Raw genomic sequence first — 20,813 nt, forward strand, 5'->3', positions numbered from 1 at the left:
TAAATAGGTGTACAGACCAATTACAACTCGGAATTGAGCCGAGGTGGGTTTGTCACGCTAGTGTACTTTCGTTAGGTTGGATTTCCAGGCTTCGATATTTCCATACGAGTGACTCAACCGCACCGCACACAAGGAATTTCCAAAGAAAACAGCATTGAAAGCAAAGATAAACATGGTCACAGGGGGGGGGATTTGTAACGGTGAAGGCATTCTTGCCCACAATCCCACTTCCCGCAAATAGCGAGCGGCCAGCAATAACAACGGACCGCTTACTTCTCCGCGCCCCCCAATCAACCGACTTGGAAGCGCTACACGTCTTACGCACACAAGAAGAAGTCATGAAATGGACTAGTGCTGGGTGCATCGACGAAAGTATTGAGAAGACCAAGTCCAAACTGGATCCCTTTCTACCACCAAATGATCTTATCACGGCCAACTATGCCATTTGCCTGAAGGAAACGGGCGAACTTATCGGTATCGGCGGGTGCCATCTTTATCCGGGAACCCATGGATGGCCTGAAGTTGGATACATGCTTCGGACGGACGCTTGGGGGAAAGGCATTGCGACGGAGTTCTTGAGTGCCTGGCTACGATTTTGGTCCGAATTACCTCGGACAGAGCGGGAGGTCAGTGTTGAGAAAGAAATGGTCATCGGAGAAGGTGTAGTGGATGAGCATCTTATTGCGATCACGGAGGCAAGCAATAGTGGAAGTCAGAGGGTGCTGTTGAAATGCGGGTTTGAGCGATTCCGTGAGTTTGTCGAGGTGGATGGTACCAAGATCGTGGATCTTGTTGCTTTCCGTTTCATTCCAAATAAATAGATATTGTTATGCCCACTCTGTACATAAAATATAATAAAGCGTTGATATCACAATACAGAGGAGCGGAACCTGATCACATCGCCGCATGTGTTACGTGCAAATGAACAGAAGACGGAGAAAATCCCGCCTCGATCCGCCTACGTCAATATACAATCCGTCAACCCCGGGCTTCAGTTCAAGTTTCCCCGGGCTCCCTGACGTTGCACATATTTCATTATGAGGGGGACTGACACGTGAGCGGGCCGTCCCCGTCCACTGAGAGCATAAATGGAGACCATCCCATCAGTCGATTAATCCAGTAGCAACAGCACCCTGAATACCCAAAAACATATTCAGAGACAATGGAACATTTTGACGTTGCAGTTGTTGGACTTGGAGTGCTTGGAAGCGCGGCTGCGTATCAGGCCGCTCTAAGAGGCAAGAAAGTAGTTGCATTCGAGCAGTTTGAACTGGGCCATGTGCGCGGAGCCTCCCATGATACATCACGAATTGTCAGAACAGCAAACGCATCGCCTCAATACGTCTCTCTGGCAAAGTCCGCCTACAGGGACTGGGCTGACCTAGAAAAGGCTACGGACCAAAAGTTGTTAACTATCACCGGTGGTGTTATGTTTTTCCCCGAGGGTGCAAACCCTCCACGCGTTGACTATACGACAAGCCTCGACGCCAAAAACGTGCCATATGAAGTTCTGGATTCCAACCAAGTCAACAAGCGTTGGCCCCAGTTCAACATCCCGCGCACGGTCGAGACGGTATATACAGCCGACACTGGCATGGCTCATGCGGCCAAGACAGTTCTAGCTATGCAAAGTCTAGCAAGGACAAATGGTGCACTTTTGAAGGAGCACACGCGGGTAGACCGCGTGACGCCGAAGAAATCAGGCACGGGTGTTGTAATCGAAACATCCAAGGGACAATTCCACGCAGCCAAAGTCATCCTCGCTACCGATGCATGGACCAACAGGCTCCTTGCTCCCCTTGGCGTACACATTCCATTGACGGTGATGCAGGAGCAAGTGACATATTTCAAGCCGACGGACGAACAAGCCTGGGAACCTGGTCGTTTTCCCGTATGGATCTGGGGCGGCGATCCCTGCTTCTATGGGTTCCCATCTTTTGGCGAGCCGACTATCAAAGTAGCCCGCGATACTTCAAACAATTTAATGACACCTGAGCAACGTACCTATGTGCACTCGCCACAGTTGCTGGAGCAGCTTTGTTCGTTCGTGGGCAATTTCATGCCCGACAAGAACCGTCAACCGCTTCGTACTATCACTTGTCAATACTCTATCACTCCGGATCGACAGTTTATTGTTAGTCCGTTGGAAAAGTACCAGGATATCATTGTTGGTCTTGGGGCTGCACATGCATTCAAATTTGCACCTGCATTTGGTCGTGCTCTTGCGGAATTGGCAATTGATGGGAAGAGTACGGAGGATCTTTCGAGATTTGGGATTCCGAACAATCCTACCTCTGCTAGCAGACTTTAGGATATTTATGATTTATGATGGTTCGAATTCAAGCCCGGGGCAGTGTTTTCATCAAAAATGGCCCATAATGTAACGAGACATTTTATTGAACGGTTATTACAACATAATCCCCTTTAATGAGGGATTTGGCTAATGATGGCAACGTATAACTATCAAGCGCACCTGTAGGATTGGGCAAGTAAAACAGGGCCAATGTCTAAACAATTGGCACAGTCAGCATATGCACGAGTGAATATAGTAACCTTGGAACTCCAAAGACCCTATTAACTGTGTTGTCCATACTTAGTCCTGCGGGATTGCCCAAATACGTCTTTGTTCCAGCGAATATATAAAACCAGCCCTGCTCCTCCCCCTTCCTCCTCCTCTCTCCCTCTAACCCCCCCAGGCTTTTATATCTTACTCATATCATAACATTCGAGTCCCTGTTCCACACCCAATCGAACCTTAGAAGTCCCAGCACTGGTACAACCTAGAGGCGTCTTTCATTAAAATTTCCAAAAACTCTACGTGCAAAGGAGCAGGTTGTTCCTGAATTCCGCGACTGGCTCACTAATCATGCGCGCCGTCCTCGTTATCAAGTAAGAAGTAGGACAAGGACTATATAACTTTGAGATTCGCGTACACGCCTGCTATGTCCGAGTAAGGTTCAATTCTTTTTCCTCACCCCAAACCACAGCCAAGGCAGAACACCTGACGAGTTCTAGCACTTTCACAACCAGAACAGATAGATGGAAATTCTCCCGGCATGTGAGCAAACCATACCTACCTCAAGCTAAGAGAAGTACGACAGGTAGCCGGCCTGGCTCATTGCCTTACTCACTATCTTGCTGCTATAATGACTTCTCAGTCCAGTCGATCCCGCCGGTGGGTCAGCGAGGCATTTGCGATGCCCCTCCCCTGCACAGTCACCGTTCCCCCGCGCCATATATGGAGAATGAAACAATGTGAACCGGGTTATAGGGTGGACAAAGTGATGCCTTTCATCATACAGTTTGCTGAGGGTCTAATTTGACTTAGTTGTGGTTATCGTCTTTGGGCCAACTACACACCGAACACCTCATCACCTGAGGCTTACGCCTTGGAGAAGCTGTTACTGATCCGTCGTCCCTCATTACAATGAAATCAAGTAAAAAAAGAACCAAAATTGACTCAAAGTTGTTAATACATATCTCAACACCAAGACCTGGAATCATCTATACAGTACAGAGTCCCGTCGTTTTAATGCAATCGACCGGATACTAAAAGGAAAGGCAAAATGCAATCAGAAGACAGAAGACACAAGACGCATCCCCTACTTCTTTACCCCCTCGCCACCAGGAGCCAGACCCGTAAACGGATCAAGACGCAGCTCCTGGGCCGTGATAGGGGTGTAAGAAGTGCGACCCTCCTGTGCCATCTTCAACCGACGCAACTGACCCGCCTCACCAGCGCGACCAAGAATTCCCGCAATAAGACAAGTAGCCCGTAGACTATCATCGTTCGAGGGAATCGGGTAGGTAACACGCGTAGGATCCGCATCGGTATCAATAACACCGATAGTAGGAACATTGTTAAGTCCACACTCATGCAGCAAGACAACGTTCTCAAGCGGGTTAAGACAAACGACCAAATCGGGCTTAAGCGACGGGCGATCAGCAAGATCAGACTTGAAGTTGGGCAATTCCTCGTCCAGCGCATTAACAACCTTCGTCTCGCAGTGGCCGAGAATCTGCTCGCCGTTCGTCAAAGAGCCCGGAATCCATCGCTCGAAGATATGGTATCCCTTTGCCAGCGACGCCGCATTTACAACGGCCCGCTTCTGACCCTTCCGTGTACCGGCGAAGAGAATTAGTCCGCCTCGTGCGGCGACTTCCTCAACTACTTTTGCGGCGCGGCGGAGGTGCGCGGCTGTTACGTCCAGCGAGATGATGTGCACCCCCTCGCGGATACCGAAGATGTATCGCGAGTTCTGGGGGTTCCAGCGTGAAGTCGAGTGGCCCAAGTGGGTTCCTGCTGCGAGCAGCATTTCCAGGGAGATCTGGGATGGCTTGGGAGGGTTGCGGATGACATTTTCGGGGTCGTAGGAGGATTTCACGGTTGTGCCGAGTTTTTTGAAATTGCTTCCTGGAAGAGGAAAAGAAAGATAGGGTTAGTTGATGTGTTGAAGGGAATCTCCGAGGAAGAATTCGCGGCTCACTTTGCGGCTCGTCTGATGTGAATTCTTGGTGTGCGGGTGTGGTGGCCTCGGATTGCGCCTGCACCATCTCAAAGAGGGGGTTATCTGCCCGAGAGATCTCATCTCTGATAGATGTCTGCAATGTCTCGACTGGGGTTTCGGGCAATGTCGATTGGAAGCGACTCGAAACCGGGGCTCGTCGGCTCAGAGCAAGGAGCTGGCGGCCTTTGGGATGTTGTTAGCAGGGGCATTGAATGTGATGGCAGCAATTGAACCACACTCACTCTGGCGCATACAAAGCTTCCGTATGATCATTTTGGGAATGCTAAATTGCAGATGTGTCTGACAAGGAGGTTACTGGGGACTTGTCCGCTCGAACTTTTGTCGGGCTTGGCAGTTGGTGCCTGAGGCCTTACGCTATTCCACTTGGGGTGGTGTTTTGGCCTCTCCGCCTACTACACTTCTTCTCATAGACAGCACTGTCTATTATCATTTATGACTTACAGTTTACGGTTTGGTTTACTGTTTTCTACAAGAAACGGTTCAGCAAAGTAATCACGTTGCAATTCTGAAAATTATGGTCTGATCACACAAAGGTGATTTCCGATATCAACGCAGTTCTGTCATGGTACAAGCCTCTTGAGGGCGAAGAAAAAGCCCCATGAAAAATGAAAACGATCTGGCGGAAAGGGAAAAAAAAGATGCATGCCGACCCATTGTGATGATAATAAGAGCAAAGAAAGAAATTCATGAAAACCGTGTCATCAGGCAGAAAACGTAAGAGGAAAGTTCATCGGAAACCTTCTACTTCTTGAAGAAGCCACCAAGCTGATCCATCATGGAGCCACCGCTACCACTGTTGGAAGGAGGGCCGCCATATTGACCGCCGGGAGGAGGGGCACCGTACTGAGGAGGAGACTGGTCGTCCTTGTTGCGGTGCTTCTTGACGGCGTCTTCAGCGATGCTACCAATGATGGCTCCACCGATTGTTCCGAGGAAACCGTGGTTGGCCTTGTGGCCGGCAAAACCACCGGCGGCACCACCGGCGAGGGCACCGGCAAGACCACGCTCGCCCTCCTGGGCATCACCGGGGGCACCCTGCTGCTGCTCGTAGCCACTGTGATCTGTCAGTACATGGTGAATGAAGTGAAATGTGGGGGAAACACATACCCCTGGCGGTTCTGGTCGTGCTGGCCGTAGCCTTGCTGCTGGTGTTGCTGGCCGGCGTAGTAATCGGAAGAACCACCCTGCTGCTGGCCGTAGCCCTGCTGGTGGTGTTGCTGGCCGGCGTAGTAGTCGGAAGAACCACCCTGCTGGCCATAGCCTTGCTGGCCGTAAGCCTGCTGAGGCTGCTGACCGTACTGTTGCTGTTGGTCGTAACCCTGCTGACCACCGTAACCGTGTTGGCCACCGTAGCCTTGCTGCTGGCCGTAACCTTGCTGGCCATAACCTTGCTGGCCGTGGCCCTGGTTGTACTGATCGTAGCCGGACATGATGTAATTTGATAGAAGATTGAAGATGGAAGGTAGGGAGTGATGTAAAGGTGAGGAGTGGTAAGTGATGAAGAGAAGTCAAGTGAGGGGGCAACCTTTTATAAGAGGTGACTCCAAGTAACCACAGGGCTGACGGTAAGAACCCCACATGGCAAGCGAAAACTTACGAAACGAGGGGCGCAGCGTTTGGTAAGCGTCAGCCATTTCAGCCCTGTACATCTTGCATATCTTGCATCTTTGTGTTTTTTTACCGTCATTTTACTAGTTCAAACTTGAAATCGAATCCCCTAGAACGTCAAATGGATGCACTCAGCCTGATTGGGTTAATTACACCGCCACAATCCGCGCAACATAATACTGTATTTAACTGTGGCTATGTCAGGCTGAGCCTCGGTTTATACATTACCTCCAAAAATAGATTACAGCATACGCGGATCTCTCGGCTTCCACGGATCTTCCAGAATATTTTACCTCCGCTGCTGCACACTGGCTCTCGGCATTCTGTATTGGGACATTTTTTATTTGGCTGCCTACGCTAAGCCCCTTATTCCATCTGTGTCCGACCCACCACACCCGAACAGAACGCCCGAAAGTTGGAGAATCATCACTCCGAACTGTTAAAGGTGGCGTCATCCCGATATTCTCCAGATCTGACCTTTGTTGTATATTGACATCACGAGTCCGAACTTTGTGACTCTAAGAAAGAAAGAAAATAGTGCCTAGAGCCAAAGTTATATAGCTGTACGGAGTAGTATCACCGATAATAATTATCGGTGACCCATCCACATTAGCAAGCCCACCATTCGATGTGTCAACACATCTCCCCAAAACAAGTCAAATTGCATTGAAATCATAATGATAACATATTCAAGTGACCTTCACATGGTAGTTAACGAATCGGGAGGGTAACAATGTGTAACGTAGATCACTTGTATACAATTTGACTTCGGGGATGTCAACAATATATATATCTTGAACAGCATACGACAATATGCGACAGCACGCGATCAAGAATTGTAGAATTTGTAGAACATAATAAATACAACTTGCCTGCAATGATTACCGACAAAGAGATCATCACCAGATCACCTGTTGCCTTGAAGGACAGCCCCATCACAGCCCATCTCTTGACCCCGTGGACCACTCAGGTGCTCTCATTTCTATGTCGTGGTGTATTGGACGATCAATTATGATCGACGCATGACTGATTTAAATATTCGACTATTAACACGGGACTTGATCGGATGACAGTAGCTTAATCCATCCCGCAAGGTCCTCCTGTATATCCTACGCTGTACAGCGTACGCGCTGGCCACTGCCGAGTGCGAGAGTCCAAACCACTTCTGAGATATACATACTCCTAACACACGGTCGTGATCGTCATTAGATCTGATATGTTTTTTGTATATGCGCCATAAACTTAAACCAGAGAACACTTTGATCTCTACAAACACTACATACAGATTTCCGATATCAGTTTCAACCCCGAGCCGATCAACGGAGTGCAGTGGACATGCAGAACACGCTAGACCAATCAAACCGCCGAGTTGTAGCACTTCGACCGAGCGTCCGCCTGTAGTTTGTCAACTGCTCACCCGTGCTCCAGAACTTTATGCCCCTTTTTGACCTGGCGCCCTTGCTGCTGGATGATCATTGGGACGCGATCTGGTGATCCACTCTTTGCTTTTTTAATGCGTCAGCCCTATTTTTCCCCCCCTCTTCGGTGTGATTTTCCATATTAGGATATGGATCATGGTTGTCCTGCACTTATAACTAGAGCTAAGGGTACCAGATCGGCATGGGAAAGTTTCAATTGGGGGGGGGGGTTTGCTTTTTCCACACTTTTATAATTGCTCCTAGGGATCATTATTCTTGGTTCTTCACTGCTCCGCTGTCCAGGCAAGCTATTACGCGCTTGCTTTGTATATGACTGGGCTATAGTTAGCCTGTGTGCCAAAATGCTACTGCAAGCGGCCCTCTCAGCTCTGTGCTTTTGCCTTGGCATAGCGTCCGCCAAATCACACCCAACGGTCTATATGATTCGACACGGCGAGAAACCTCAAAACCCAAACGATCATGGTTTAACCCCAGATGGGGTTAAGCGGGCACAGTGTCTGAGACGTGTTTTCGGTCAAGGATCAGAGTATGGCATAGGACATATTATGGCACCTCGTGTGGAATGGGGTAGGTTTACAACAAGACTCGAGAGCAAACCTACCACAGTACCGAAACGACACGCGCGGGAGAAGCTTCATAGAAATGGCTGACAATATGCTTTCTGTTTGTAGATGGCGCGCATGGCCGTTCGTTTGAAACCGTTCTACCTCTCGCCAACGACCTCGGTCTCACAGTTGACACACACTGCAAGCGGAATAAAGTGAAATGCGTGGCCAAGGCGATCAGGTCGTATGATGGACCGGGCAACATTTTGATTTCATGGCGGCACTCGAAGATGGGTGGGATCGAGGAGGCGCTTGGTGCTTTGGAGCCTATTGAATATCCGGATGAGCGGTAGGTGATTGTATTTTCGTGTCTCTATGGCTTGTTCGTATGGGTTTCGCATTGGGAGAGATATGCCTGGGAGACGGTTGTCCCATGGAATATTCGACTCGCGATTCTCTTCAGCAGAAGCTCGTTTGTTTGATTTGTGTTGTGTCCTAGCGCTGACTGCTTCAGATTCGACCTGATTTGGACAGATCCTTGGCCATATGGAAATATAACGAGTATCAAAAGCGAGGAATGCCCTGGACTAGATGTTAGGACTGGGCTCGTGGATCAGTCGTGATATAGAGATGGAAAGCATGTTCATTTTGTTTGTTATTGAGCGTATATCCATGGATTGAATAAAAGAAAGCATAATAAGCAGAGAGTCAATAGAAGAGAAATATAGAAAACAAAAACACAATCAAAAGGGATGAATAGAGACAATAAAGTAGAGGGAACAATCAACCAACCGACTTCCAGGAACCTCTCGATCAATGCACAGACCAACCTAGCAAAATTGTTGTGGGAAGGCGGTGAACCAGCCGAAGCGGAGACAATTGTAGCGCCAAGATTTCATCCCCCCAAATTTTTCGTTGCGCTTGATTGTCGAGCTTTCCCTTCCAGATTACAATTTCTGTCTACGGGAAAAGATTATGGATGATATCGAGGTTTGTGCACTCGGAGAATGCCCCGCAAGGATTGCGAGCTGACTGCCCTCAAGGAACGGCTGCGCAGCCATGCGCAGGCATTTGACGGTCTGCTGTCTTTGATCCCCGCCAAATACTATTATGGTGAAGAAGATACAAGTGTATGTAGCCCTTGTTGCATTTCATAAGTTGCTGGCTATGGGATTGGAGTCAGCTTGTGTTCTTGCCTCTATCGTTCATTCTGAAGATCTCTGTCTGACCATCATCCTCATTTTTAGGATCAATGGCAACGCAAAAAGCAAACCAAAGAACAAGCACGCGAGGCGAAGCGGGCGAAATTGAACCCGGAAGCCGCTAAGACCGCCAAAGATGTGATGGATGAAAACGCACGCAAGCGAAAGCGGGAGGACGGCACCCTCGAGTCCGACTCGTCCGACGGAGAGATGGGCACGGAGACCCCCAAGGAAGGACTGAACCGCGGAGCCGCCAACATCAAGAAGCAAAAGCAGGTTGAAAAGACTGATAAGCCAGACGCCGACAAGGCAGCAGAGGCTGAGGCACGGAAAAAGCAAAAGGAAGAGAAGAAGGCCCAGAAGAAGGCCGCCCAAATGGAGAAAAAGAAGGCCAAGGATGCTGCCCGGAAGGAGAAATCTCAGCAGGGCAAGAAGCCATCGACTACCCCAACCGAGGATTCGGAAAAATCTGCAACCAAGCCTAACGGCAATGCAGCCAAGGACACCGAAGCATCCGAGGATGAAGAGGATGACGACCAAGAAGATGACGGTGTTGTCGAGGAAGGGTTCTCCATTGAGTTCAATGTTGAACAGGAAACCCCTTCTTCTGCTCCTTCTACCACCGACTCTCCTGATGCCTCAAATCCCCAATCTGGCACCTCCTCCACTTCCTCCATCATCCCTCCCTCCACCTCCACCGAAGCTAAATCCTCAGAGCCCAAACCTCTCAAGCACACACCCGAAGAGCTGAAGCAGCGTCTACAGAAGCGTCTGGATGAGCTCCGGGCCAAGCGCCACGCAGATGGACTCAACGGCAAGCCTGCACGCAACCGCCAAGAGCTGATCGAAGCCCGCCGACAAAAGGCTGAGCAGAGAAAGGCACACAAGAAGGAATTGCGTGAAAAGGCCAAGGTTGAGGAAGAGAAGAAGAATGACGAGGCCATGGCCCGCCGCTTCTCGCCTGGTGGCTCTGGATCCCTCTTGGCGTCCCCCCGCTCCCCTGCCGAGTCCGTCAGCTCCGCCAGCAACAGCTTCTCCTTCGGCCGTGTGATGTTCACAGACGGCCAGCAGACAGATCTCACCGGAACCAACGTGCGCGAAAAGCCGAAGACCAATGGTGCCCGTGACCCAGCTTCCCAGCTCAAGGCCGTCGAGGCCAAGAAAGCCCGCCTCGAAGAGATGGACCCTGCCAAGCGTGCCGATGTCGAGGACAAGGACCTCTGGTTGAACGCTAAGAAGCGTGCTCACGGCGAGCGTGTCCGCGACGATACCTCCCTGCTGAAGAAGGCCCTCAAGCGCAAGGAGACGGCGAAGAAGAAGTCCGCACGTGAGTGGAGGGACCGCATCGACACCGTCGCCAGCTCCAAGGAACAGCGCCAGACCAAGCGCGATGAGAACCTTCGCAAGCGCCGGGACGAGAAGGGCACCAAGGGTGGCAAGAAGAAGTCCAGCAGCAGTGGAAAGAAGAAGGCTGCTCGCCCTGGATTCGAGGGCAGCTTCAAGGGTGGTGGCAAGAAGAAATAAACAAGCTTCTATCTGGTGGCTTAATTTTATTTCGTTTCTCACTTGCTTTTACATCAACCCGCCTTCTTTTATATTCTTCTTTTTCTTTTCTCTGCATACCCTTCAAACCGGCCTTTGTCTCTTGGATGTAAAGATCCTTGAACTAAGGTCGCACACAGAAGCCCCCGAACCGACAAAAAAAAAAGTGTTTTGAGACTTTGAACTGGGAAATATCCGTCCGGAGATCAAGGTGCCTGGTGTTTGCGTTTGTGTCTTTGGCGGCTTGGTCTGTCAATTTATGTCTATGCATGACAGCATCGGTAGCGATTTGATTTATCTGTGAATACAATATCATTTTCTTATCGGGCTGTATATGTGTTCCTTGTGACTTTATCCCTATGTAAACCTCTAGATCTCAAGATGTACCATATGTATGCGGTTAGCGGAAAAATGTCCCGCTCAGCTATAAGGGGATTCAATCGATTGAATTTATATATTTGAATTGAATCTCAACCGGAAGAAAAAAGCTGCTAGATTCCACAACATAGGAAATAAAAAGAGACAAAGGGGCCAGTTTCCCAGGGAAAGACATTTTCCTTTAGGAATTGACTAGTACAAGATGATAACACAGTCGAGGGCAAGTTATGTACAGTGATGTGATGGGGCTTAAAATCTTTCTTGTTTTTCAAGGCACTAGTAGTGCCTCTTGAATGGATGGGTATTGCGACCAGCATCTTCGTGTCCACACATCTAACATCTGGAATAGATGCGGATTTGCCTTGAAGATGCCAATCGGATTGGAGGGAAATAGATTATCGGTAGGGAGCATCTGCACGAGCAGCAGCCGCAATCTCAGGCTCCCACTTGTCACCGTTGGAGAGGAGCTTCTCCTTGTTGTACAGGAGCTCCTCACGGGTCTCAGTGGCGTACTCGGCGTTGGAAGCTGAAAGACAAAATATTAGTAATCCGGTCTGAATATCAATTGAGACGTTAACCGGAAGGTGTTGGACTTACTCTCAACAATAGCATCCACAGGGCAGCTCTCCTGGCAGTAGCCACAGTAGATGCACTTGGTCATATCAATATCATAACGGGTCGTCCGGCGGCTTCCGTCTTCACGCTCTTCAGCCTCAATGGTAATAGCCTGGGCCGGGCAGATGGCCTCACAGAGCTTGCAAGCAATGCAGCGCTCTTCACCAGTGGGATAACGACGGAGGGCGTGTTCACCACGGAAACGCGGGGAGATAGGACCCTTCTCGAAGGGGTAGAAGATGGTGTAACTGGAGCATGGCCACGCAATTAGTTGATATATTTCGATGCCATTGATTCTGGATTGCAATCCGTATCGCCGGCACGGTTGGGGTGGGACAAGGACTTACGGTGGTCTGAAAAACTGCTCGAGCACCACGTACATGCCGCGGAAGATCTCTGCCATGAGGAAGTATTTGCTGGCCTTGTCCAACGCGGACTCGGAGTCCTGATCCCAGCGCTTGGGCGGGGGCAGGCGGAACCCGGCCTGAGGGGGTCCCGCTGGGGTTGCTGCGCGGTACGTCGAGGAAGAGAAGTTTGCGGTTGAGCCCAGCAATCCGAAGGGGGTCGGCCGACGGTAGGCGACTAGCCTCGCGACCGAGCGGGTGGCGGCCATGGTTTTGGAGAGGAGAGTGAGGTTGGATATATGGGGGGAATCGAGGTTCAATTGGAGGTGGAAGGGGAGCAAGTCACAGGTTGTGGTGGTTTGCAGGTTTCGGGCTTAGGTCATTCCTTTCTGTCGGGCGTTGATTGGCCGGCAGGATTTTGCTGGAGCGCGACCTCACATCTTTCCTCTTCTGCGGCAGCCGTCTTTCCCCAATCTCTACCCTTTTACTCTCCACCATTTCCTTTTAATACATTAGATCTTTTCAGCCTTTGCGCTTGTCCGATCAATCTATTTCATCATGTTCCGCTCCGCCATTGTTCGTTCCTTGAAGGCTTCCGCCCCCCGTGTCATCAAGACCCCGGCTCCCTTCCACATCCGCAGCTCCCCCATTGCTGCTCAGGTCCCTCAATTCACTCCCTGCTTCGCTCAGGGTGTCCGCCTCTACTCTGCCCCCGCTGGTCTGAGCAAGACTGAGGCCGAGGGCCGGATAGTCAACCTGCTCAAGAACTTCGACAAGGTGCGTCATGTTGTTTTCCCGGGGAATCCCGCCATCTATCGGCTATAGACGAAAAGCAACATACTAACTGGATTTGTTTCATGTTTAGGTCTCCGATGCCAGCAAGGTCAGTGATTATCTATCGGATGCACCGTCGTGACCTTTATATCGCCATGAGCTATGAGAAAGGCGACCGAAAACATTCATCAACTAAACCCGTTTGACCTGCAGATTAACGGCGCTTCCCACTTCTCGAACGACCTTGGCCTGGACAGCCTGGACACCGTCGAGGTTGTGATGGCTATTGAGGAGGTATGCGCCCGGTTTCCCTCGGAAAAGCATCAATTGTATATTATATGATGGATATCTAACTGTTTCAACAGGAGTTCAGCATTGAGATCCCCGACAAGGAGGCCGACCAGATCCACAGCGGTACGTTAGGACTCGATGACCTTGTGATGGGTCGTGAATCAGAGCTGACATGAATATTCCGAATAGTTGAGAAGGCTGTCGAGTACATCCTGGCCCAGCCCGATGGTATGTGAATCCCATAACACCTCTTCTCCCTTAGCAATTACTAACTTCTTTATAGCCCACTAAATATTTAATTTGAAAACTTGGGATCGGTTGGAGAATCGGATAGAAAAAGAATCGGGATGTTGGCATCAGTGGGGTTCGTTGGACACAGCGACACTCAATTGACGTGCTATTTTGTATGCTGAATACATGCCAGTGGCCTTTCTTTCCTATATCGTGTATATCATTTGAATGCAATTTTGAAGCAGTATTGCTACCACGTGGTGATAATCACCAAATGCGTCTGGACATTTTTGGCGTACAACGTATGTTTTCAGCTTAATGGTCCATTGAGCCATTTTTTTAATAGCTGCATACATAGGTATGTATGGTTATATATAGGTACATACGTATAGTTACCTCTGTATAGTTATTCTATGATTGTACATCGATGTATGGATGTAGCCTCTAGAGTTGGCCTTGTGGCTATATGTTTTAGTTTTAATGAACATAGACAAAAGACTAAGTACATTAGCATATCGAAATTGAGTAAGAGATCATGGATATATGCCAAGTAGTCTATAGATTGCCAATTTAAAAAATAATAATAATAGAGCCATAAAATAGAATGATAACGGGGAGATTACCATCATAATGTCCTTTGACCGGCGTTTTAAGCACCCGCAGATACTCAAACGAGCCACATCACTGAACTAACTTACTCTGAACTTCACCCTTTCACAACTCCGTCCATCGCAGTCACCCATTCCTCTCGTATTTAGGCGGGTTTAGTTCAATATACCCGACACTGTATCGTTTTGGCTAGCCCACTCGGTCACTGGTTTCCCCTGACACCGAAAGTCCCACTTCACCCGCAGAGTTTCGGTCTAAACAGTCTCAACATCTCACCAACCCAGACAATTCAAACAACACCGGCATATAGATCGGAAGTCTTTGGTCATATCCGGCCATATCTCTCTCCATCCCTTTTCTATTCCCCACGTCAACCCGACCCGATCTCATGGCCTCAGCAGCCGGGGGCTTGACTCGCCGCAGAGGCGCCGGTCGAGTCGCTGGGGCAGACGAGCAAGATGACAGCCGAGTGTCATCGCCAATCTCCCGAAATGGCTCTGCGATGGATAACCGTGGACCGGAAACGTCGTTTACCAGTGCAGAGAATGGCCACAAGATCGCGTTCGACCCCCGCGACATCAGCGAAAACGAGGAACGGGGCAAGCAACCCAAATTGACTCTGATGGAGGATATCTTGCTGCTGGGTCTGAAGGATAAGCAGGTGAGTCTTCATGGATATTATCTCATGGCCAATTTGTTCGATTCGTGGTTCCGATCGCTGACCTCGCGCCCGCGCCGCAAAAGGGTCATCTGTCGTTCTGGAACGAAAACATCTCCTATGCCCTGCGAGGGTGTATCGTCATTGAGCTCGCGCTCCGCGGCCGTATAAGCATGCAGAAGGATTCGTCGCGGCGACGTTTCCCCCTGGCTGACCGCATCATCGAAGTCATCGACGATACATTGACTGGGGAGGTCTTGCTGGACGAGACTCTGAAGATGATGAAGTCAAGCGAGAAGATGAGCGTCAACTCATGGATTGATTTGCTGAGTGGTGAGATCGGCCCGCAGCAGAAATTTGGCTTGCGACGTACTTGCTGACCGGGACTATTTGTAGGCGAAACCTGGAATTTGATGAAGATCGGATATCAATTGAAGCAAGTCCGGGAACGACTGGCCAAGGGTCTTGTGGACAAGGGTATCCTCCGGACCGAAAAGCGCAACTTCCTTCTCTTCGATATGGCGACGCATCCCGTGGCCGACGGCGGCGCGAAAGACGAGCTCCACCGACGGGTGCGCAACATCTGTAGCAACCGTACCGTGATTATTCCTCCTAGTCCATGGCTCCCCGAAGACGCCGAATACCGATACCTTCGTTCCATTTCCATGGTTTGCGCCGCATACGCCGCCAATGTCCTCGAGAACGCTTTGGTCACCATGAGCCACGAGGCTCGCGAGAGAGCTTTCGCGCAGGTGGATGAATTGCTAGCAGAGTATTCGCAGTGGCCGTTTGGCCGGAAGGCCGGAGGTTCACAGGCTATCGGAGCCAACTTGGCTCAAGTAGTCAATGAGGAGATCAATCGGAACAAGGATAAAGAGCTTCAGATGGAGGTAAGCTGCACCCCATAATTCAAACGCTTGACTCGTGCTACGTGCTAACCAACAAACAGATTGTCGCCGCATGCTTGAGCGTTTTTACCAGACTTGATTCTTTACTTTAACGGAGGTACCGCGTAATACACTTGTCTTTTGTTCTTCACGACCTCTTTCTCGCCTTCTCTTTCGCTTGCCTTGCACCTCGGCCACAAAACTTCGGTTTCTTCTTCTGTTCATGTAGTTCGATCTTGTGGGATGGGGCAGAGCGTCGCTTCTTTTTTTTTTCATATGGAATCATCGGGTCAAAACTTATGCTTGTATAGGATATCTCATTAACTTTGATTTACTTCACCCTTTGTTTTATTCTTCTTCTTTTCATGGACTTGGCTTTTGGTGGGATTGTGAAAGTGGTCTTTGGCCTAACCAAGTAAGTGGCCCAATATTTTCAAATTGATACACAACCCTAGGTTGCTTTCCTCGGCATTGCTTCTTCTTGCGATGTACTTGTGATATCTCTGTATTAAAATCAATGCATCAACATGACAATCTAAGTATAGGCAACGTTATTAACCCTAACAACCACCATCCCACCACGCCGACTCCCCGCCGTCCCAGCAGCTCCAGAAGCCAAAAGATCCGCCGCACGCGCAAGATCAACAATAGTATTCTCTCTCCCACGCACCAGACTCTCCTCCACCAACTCCGCAATCCGCTCCATAGCCGGCCCATCAGGATTAACAGGCACAAACCGACTCTTAATCCCACGCTTCTTCTCGCCTAGCAAATCCTTCTCAGGAACAAGCGGAGACTGCAGCGCAACCTGACCATCTACAACAGTTAACACAGCCCCGTAGTCCTTAACAACACCCGCAGCATGAGCCGCCCGGAATACTTCCCCGCCAGCACAGTCAAGCACAATATCAACGGGCTGCCAGCGACGCGCGCGGAACACCTTTTCGATATTACACTCCTCCGGCGATGGGAGATGCGGGATGATGACTATCTCGTCCACTTCCCAGTCCTTCTCGATGATGTCGGCTTCGACTTGCGTGCAGGTTACACATATCCACGGCCGGACGGGCATGGGGAAGAGCGAATCAGCTCGCAGGATCTGCACCGCAATTCGGCCGATGTCATTGTCACGGGCGTTAGTGACGAGCACTCGGATCTTGGGCAGTTTTTGCTCCCCGTTGCCATTGGGGTTCGTACTACCAATTATACTTCCTAGCAGGCTGCCGCGCCGTCCAGAGCTACCGCCGCCGGTGACTAGGTCGACCAGGCTAGCGCGGCGCGAATTTCCATTGGCATCGGCACCGGTAGTAGGATCGACTGTGCTGGCAGCGCGAGTGGCTGGAGCGTCGGTGTTGCCTTTAATCAGGCCAATCAAACTGTTGCGACGGACAGTACTCTTCGGATTGGGGTCGACTGTGCTGGCAGCGCGAGGAATGGTTTTCTTGCCACTGGGATTACCGCTAACGAGACTGATTAGGCTCTCGCGACGCACATTCTTAGGAGTGGGAGTGGGATTGACTGCTCTTGCAGCAGGGGGGATGTTGTCAATGTCATCACCATTGCCACTGATCGTGCCAGGAGTATTGTTGTTGAGTGCAGAGCCGCGGCGACTCCACTGCCAAATCCAACGCCCGTTCTCAGCTCCGCTGCCAGTACCACTGGTAGTATCATTTAGCATGCCGCCGTTACCAGCAACTGTGCTTTTGCGGTGTCCGTAGCCATAATCCTTGCTACCTAGCACGGACTCATGGCGTTGACGCTGCCAGAGCCACCGTCCCACTCCATTCCCACCGCTCCCAAACTCATCATCCACCTCACTCAGCCCCCCGGGCACATCGGGATCAAGCCCGGCATACCGGGAAAGCGCCTGCCAGGCCGTCAACGCCGGTAACGCAAGCGCCGCTGCCCCAGCAACAGTGATATTGTCTGGTTTCAGCGCTAGCTCGCCCTCAGTCGCAACTGCATAGTCTGCAGCTCCGCCGTCACGAGTATAGCTCACCACGCCGAAAACTGTATCTCCAATTTTGAATCTCGGGCCTTCTTCCCGCTCGTCGTCTTCGCGTGGTGTGCTTATGACTGTCCCGCAGAGACTGTGGAGTGGAATCTGTGGTGTGGTGTTTGGGGGGTTGAGGAGTTTGGCGAGACGAATTTCGTCGTGGCAGAATGCAGCTGTGGTGATCTTCAGCAGGTATTGCTGATCGGAAGGCTGTGGGGTTGGGAAGCCAGCATCGAAGACGAGGTTTGTTCCTTTCTGGCGGATAATGCTTGTGCTTGTGTCCGGTGAGAGGGCTTCGCTGATTTCCCCCTCTGGGATTCCATCGGGTATGTCGCTGTCTAATCCGTCTGGGGTGTAGTAGAGGGCTCGCATCGACAGTGGTGTGAGGGGTGAGTCGTTCAGGGTTGAGGAGGTGGGCTTTGGGGGATGTGAACTGGGCTTTATGGCTTCTGAGGTGCGTCCTGTCGCTTCTGAGGTGCGTTTGGGAGGCTCGGATGGCTGCTCCATGGCTTCTGGGGTGCGTGGTGAGGGCTCTGATGGATGCTTAGGGTCTTGTTCCACGATGGGTTGCGTGGGGGGTATATCTGACTGCATAGTGTCATTGGGGTCTTGATGCATCTTGTTAGTCTAGAAATGTTTGAAGCTTTCCAATGGGTTGCTTGTAAGGAAGTTGAGGCTTTGGAAGTAGGGTCTTCTGTTTTGCCATCACAGGTCTAGTTATAGATCGGAGGCCATTTCCTAAGCTTGACGTATGTAGGGCTTAGGTCAACTTCGCCACTTGACATTCCCGATTAATTCCATTGCAATGAGCAGAAATTCAATATTATATTTCTATTTGGCTTGATTTGACATGAAATTATAGTATATAGAGTCTATGGTTCGTGAAAGGTGAGTGATGCGGTTGAAGATCAAAACAATGGCACTGTCATAGATCATTGCTTGCCCTATACCTCCAAGGTACGGTGGGCACTATAGTCTAGCGGGTTGATAGTTATAGTGTATTTCTTATCCCTCAACCCGCTTGACTTGGTGTTTGCCTGCCTTCCGTATCACCTGGACCCGACGTGCCCTTTTGATCGCCGGTCAATCCAGGTGATGACTTTTTTATTTTTATTCTCAGATCCTTATCTTTGGCCTTATCTCAATCTTATCTCTTATCTATGTGATGGCATGGCAAAGTTGTTCTTGCGTGTGTTAATGAGTATCACGATGATGGGAAAGGTAAAAGATTTTTGAAAGCATAGAGTCAAAATAGCCAATCCAACTAAATATGTACAGATTATTACATCTACAAAGCCTGATCCTCCATACCCAGCCCATCAACAAAATTATACAACTCCTCCGGATCCTCAAAGACCGTCCAAATATGTGATGGAACATCCTGAAACGCCTTCTCAAACCTCGCCGGTTCATTCTTCTCTTCCATATGCGCCACATCCTTAACCTTGCGGATGATGATAGCATGAATCCACTCGGGATACCGACTATACATCTCCGCATAGGCCTCCGGATCCTTCTGCGTCGAATCCCCTATACAAAGCACCCTCCGACGAGGGAACCACCCCCGAATCTTCTCCATCCGATCAACCTTGTACTCCTGCGTCTTCTCAGTGAACGACTTGATAAGCCCCGTGATATCCATCCACGAGTAATCACGTAGCACCAGCGTCCCCGGGCAGTAGTGTTCATCCAAGAAGTCATGCAGGAAAGGGTACAGATTATACGGCGACGCGGAGAGATAAAACCACGCCGGGAATAGCTCAGAATGAACATATTTATAAAGCTCCGGCATACCAGCAATAGGCTCAGGGATATCCGCAAACGTTGTGCGAATAATCCCCGTCGGCTCAAGCGTCATAGTATGCTTAATAGTGTCGTCAATATCCGAGATAACCAGCCAGCCCTCAGGCGCAGCAAAAGTAGTGCTCATCGACACAGCCTCATCGCCGAAATCCTGAAGTCGCGGTCGCACGACAGCCCCGTCGTAGACCTCGACCTCACCCATATCGACCGTTTGGCTGACGATGCCGTTGCGGTCGGACGGGCCGAGTCCGTGCGACTGCGCGGGCCGGGATAGGGGTACCTGCAGCGTGACCGTGCGCGCTGGTGAGACCTGGTTGAGAAAAGGCTGGACGCGCTCTGCGATGCGTCGGCGTGCTTCGTCGTCGCTGCCCACCTCGCCGTCCAGCCCGATGTGGTCGGCGATCGCAGCGACGATGTTGCCCACATCTTTCCGGCCTTCTGTTTCGAAAATACAGGCGACTACCTCGGCATGCCAGCACAGCTGGCTCTCGTCTGTCTCCTCATTTACCGGTTGGTACGCTGTATTGTCTAGCAGCCACACGGTGTGCTCACGTGGGTCTGCCGGGTGTGCGAGTGGGTTTTTAGGACCAAGAAAGGATGAGAAGAAATTTATCAAGACTGAGCCGCGATTTTCTTGTGTTGTTGTTGGAGATGTGGAAGTTGCGACCTCGTGAACCTCCTTTCTGGCATCAGCGACCGACAACTCTTCTGATTTGTGGTGCGGCATGGCACTGGCGCCGACTTAGCTTCCAGTTTCGAGGTTGAAGCGTTTTCTATGGTTAAATAGTAGTAGAATCAATCCCGAGGAAAATCCTTGAAAAGCACATGTCAAGGCGCAAAGATGCGAAGATGCGAAAGAAATAAATGAAACTCATCAGGGGAGAGATGATCATATAGCTAGTCCCCTAGCCCCCGTTAGTTGACGATCTAGCGTTAGTGCCATCCGGTGCTCTTCAGCCAAGAGGCTCCATTCCCACCTGATCTTGTCTGACTTTGAAGGCACTCTCGTATTCGATGTCATATTTGAAGTGAAGACACAAAACATTTAGGTGGGTGACAGGGGCAGGGCCATATGAGTTGTCAGTTGGTCAGGTCATGCGAACAGAGCACCCATTGCGGGGGAGTTGGCTTGGCAGTAGGGCTGAGCTTTTGATGAACCTGATGAACTTCATGACTTGATGATCTGGTTTCTTTAACCGGGTGATATGGAACATAGCCACGATGCATTTCAGAAGATTTTGGAGGCTCTGAAGTTATGACGTATCTGTGTGTGGATACGGTATTTATCTCATTTACTAGGCGAACTGAGGTTTATACTATGAATATTCTACCTACCCTGGAGAAGAGCGTATATATTTTTTT

General features: G+C 50.2%; 11 protein-coding genes across 11 annotated transcripts; 6 read left to right on the forward strand and 5 right to left on the reverse strand.

Moving 5' to 3' along the window:
* Window positions 1-182: 182 nt before the first annotated feature.
* Window positions 183-1,019, forward strand: N7455_002468 (GNAT family N-acetyltransferase; the record flags this gene model as incomplete). The annotated part of the gene is made up of 2 exons (XM_040953210.2): window positions 183-750; window positions 880-1,019. Coding segments are annotated over 2 exons (708 nt in total), but the record flags the coding sequence as incomplete, so codon positions are not given.
* A 143-nt stretch (window positions 1,020-1,162) lies between these two features.
* On the forward strand, window positions 1,163-2,311 carry N7455_002469 (putative sarcosine oxidase; the record flags this gene model as incomplete). The annotated part of the gene is made up of 1 exon (XM_040953358.2): window positions 1,163-2,311. The coding sequence occupies one exon, from the start codon at window positions 1,163-1,165 to the stop codon at window positions 2,309-2,311; it is 1,149 nt and encodes a 382-aa protein (XP_040816365.2).
* Window positions 2,312-3,602: 1,291 nt separating this feature from the next.
* N7455_002470 (mitochondrial 37S ribosomal protein uS2m) lies at window positions 3,603-4,781 on the reverse strand (the record flags this gene model as incomplete). Its single annotated transcript, XM_040953191.2, has 3 exons — window positions 3,603-4,414; window positions 4,488-4,691; window positions 4,751-4,781. 3 exons carry the CDS (start codon window positions 4,779-4,781, stop codon window positions 3,603-3,605), a joined length of 1,047 nt encoding a protein of 348 aa, XP_040816327.2.
* Window positions 4,782-5,239: 458 nt separating this feature from the next.
* Window positions 5,240-5,959, reverse strand: hel10 (putative high expression lethality protein Hel10; the record flags this gene model as incomplete). Its single annotated transcript, XM_040953443.2, has 2 exons — window positions 5,240-5,583; window positions 5,637-5,959. 2 exons carry the CDS (start codon window positions 5,957-5,959, stop codon window positions 5,271-5,273), a joined length of 636 nt encoding a protein of 211 aa, XP_040816305.2. The 3' UTR covers window positions 5,240-5,270.
* A 1,958-nt stretch (window positions 5,960-7,917) lies between these two features.
* On the forward strand, window positions 7,918-8,744 carry N7455_002472 (putative phosphoglycerate mutase family protein; the record flags this gene model as incomplete). The annotated part of the gene is made up of 3 exons (XM_040953368.2): window positions 7,918-8,143; window positions 8,248-8,470; window positions 8,636-8,744. The coding sequence occupies 3 exons, from the start codon at window positions 7,918-7,920 to the stop codon at window positions 8,742-8,744; spliced, it is 558 nt and encodes a 185-aa protein (XP_040816146.2).
* A 352-nt stretch (window positions 8,745-9,096) lies between these two features.
* N7455_002473 (putative 60S ribosome biogenesis protein Rrp14) lies at window positions 9,097-10,847 on the forward strand (the record flags this gene model as incomplete). Its single annotated transcript, XM_040953381.2, has 3 exons — window positions 9,097-9,111; window positions 9,165-9,251; window positions 9,369-10,847. 3 exons carry the CDS (start codon window positions 9,097-9,099, stop codon window positions 10,845-10,847), a joined length of 1,581 nt encoding a protein of 526 aa, XP_040816330.2.
* Window positions 10,848-11,388: 541 nt separating this feature from the next.
* On the reverse strand, window positions 11,389-12,544 carry N7455_002474 (NuoI/complex I 23 kDa subunit family protein). The gene is made up of 3 exons (XM_040953276.2): window positions 12,206-12,544; window positions 11,841-12,106; window positions 11,389-11,769 (listed from the first exon to the last, which is right to left on the reverse strand). Exons 1-3 carry the CDS (start codon window positions 12,469-12,471, stop codon window positions 11,639-11,641), a joined length of 663 nt encoding a protein of 220 aa, XP_040816193.1. The 5' UTR covers window positions 12,472-12,544; the 3' UTR covers window positions 11,389-11,638.
* A 216-nt stretch (window positions 12,545-12,760) lies between these two features.
* Window positions 12,761-13,558, forward strand: acpA (acyl carrier protein; the record flags this gene model as incomplete). Its single annotated transcript, XM_040953202.1, has 6 exons — window positions 12,761-12,979; window positions 13,068-13,085; window positions 13,190-13,270; window positions 13,342-13,390; window positions 13,457-13,495; window positions 13,551-13,558. 6 exons carry the CDS (start codon window positions 12,761-12,763, stop codon window positions 13,556-13,558), a joined length of 414 nt encoding a protein of 137 aa, XP_040816188.1.
* A 937-nt stretch (window positions 13,559-14,495) lies between these two features.
* On the forward strand, window positions 14,496-15,765 carry N7455_002476 (GOLPH3/VPS74 family protein; the record flags this gene model as incomplete). Its single annotated transcript, XM_040953352.1, has 4 exons — window positions 14,496-14,768; window positions 14,852-15,098; window positions 15,162-15,655; window positions 15,715-15,765. 4 exons carry the CDS (start codon window positions 14,496-14,498, stop codon window positions 15,763-15,765), a joined length of 1,065 nt encoding a protein of 354 aa, XP_040816276.1.
* Window positions 15,766-16,187: 422 nt separating this feature from the next.
* N7455_002477 (uncharacterized protein) lies at window positions 16,188-18,266 on the reverse strand (the record flags this gene model as incomplete). The annotated part of the gene is made up of 1 exon (XM_040953348.2): window positions 16,188-18,266. One exon carries the CDS (start codon window positions 18,264-18,266, stop codon window positions 16,188-16,190), a length of 2,079 nt encoding a protein of 692 aa, XP_040816105.2.
* Window positions 18,267-18,936: 670 nt separating this feature from the next.
* Window positions 18,937-20,178, reverse strand: N7455_002478 (phosphatidate phosphatase App1 family protein; the record flags this gene model as incomplete). Its single annotated transcript, XM_040953404.2, has 1 exon — window positions 18,937-20,178. The coding sequence occupies one exon, from the start codon at window positions 20,176-20,178 to the stop codon at window positions 18,937-18,939; it is 1,242 nt and encodes a 413-aa protein (XP_040816101.2).
* Window positions 20,179-20,813: the final 635 nt, after the last annotated feature.

The sequence above is a fragment of the Penicillium solitum genome (genome assembly GCF_028829755.1).
Source record: "Penicillium solitum strain IBT 25940 chromosome Unknown utg000001l_segment0_segment0, whole genome shotgun sequence".
In the NCBI taxonomy this organism is placed as follows: Eukaryota; Fungi; Ascomycota; class Eurotiomycetes; order Eurotiales; family Aspergillaceae; genus Penicillium; species Penicillium solitum.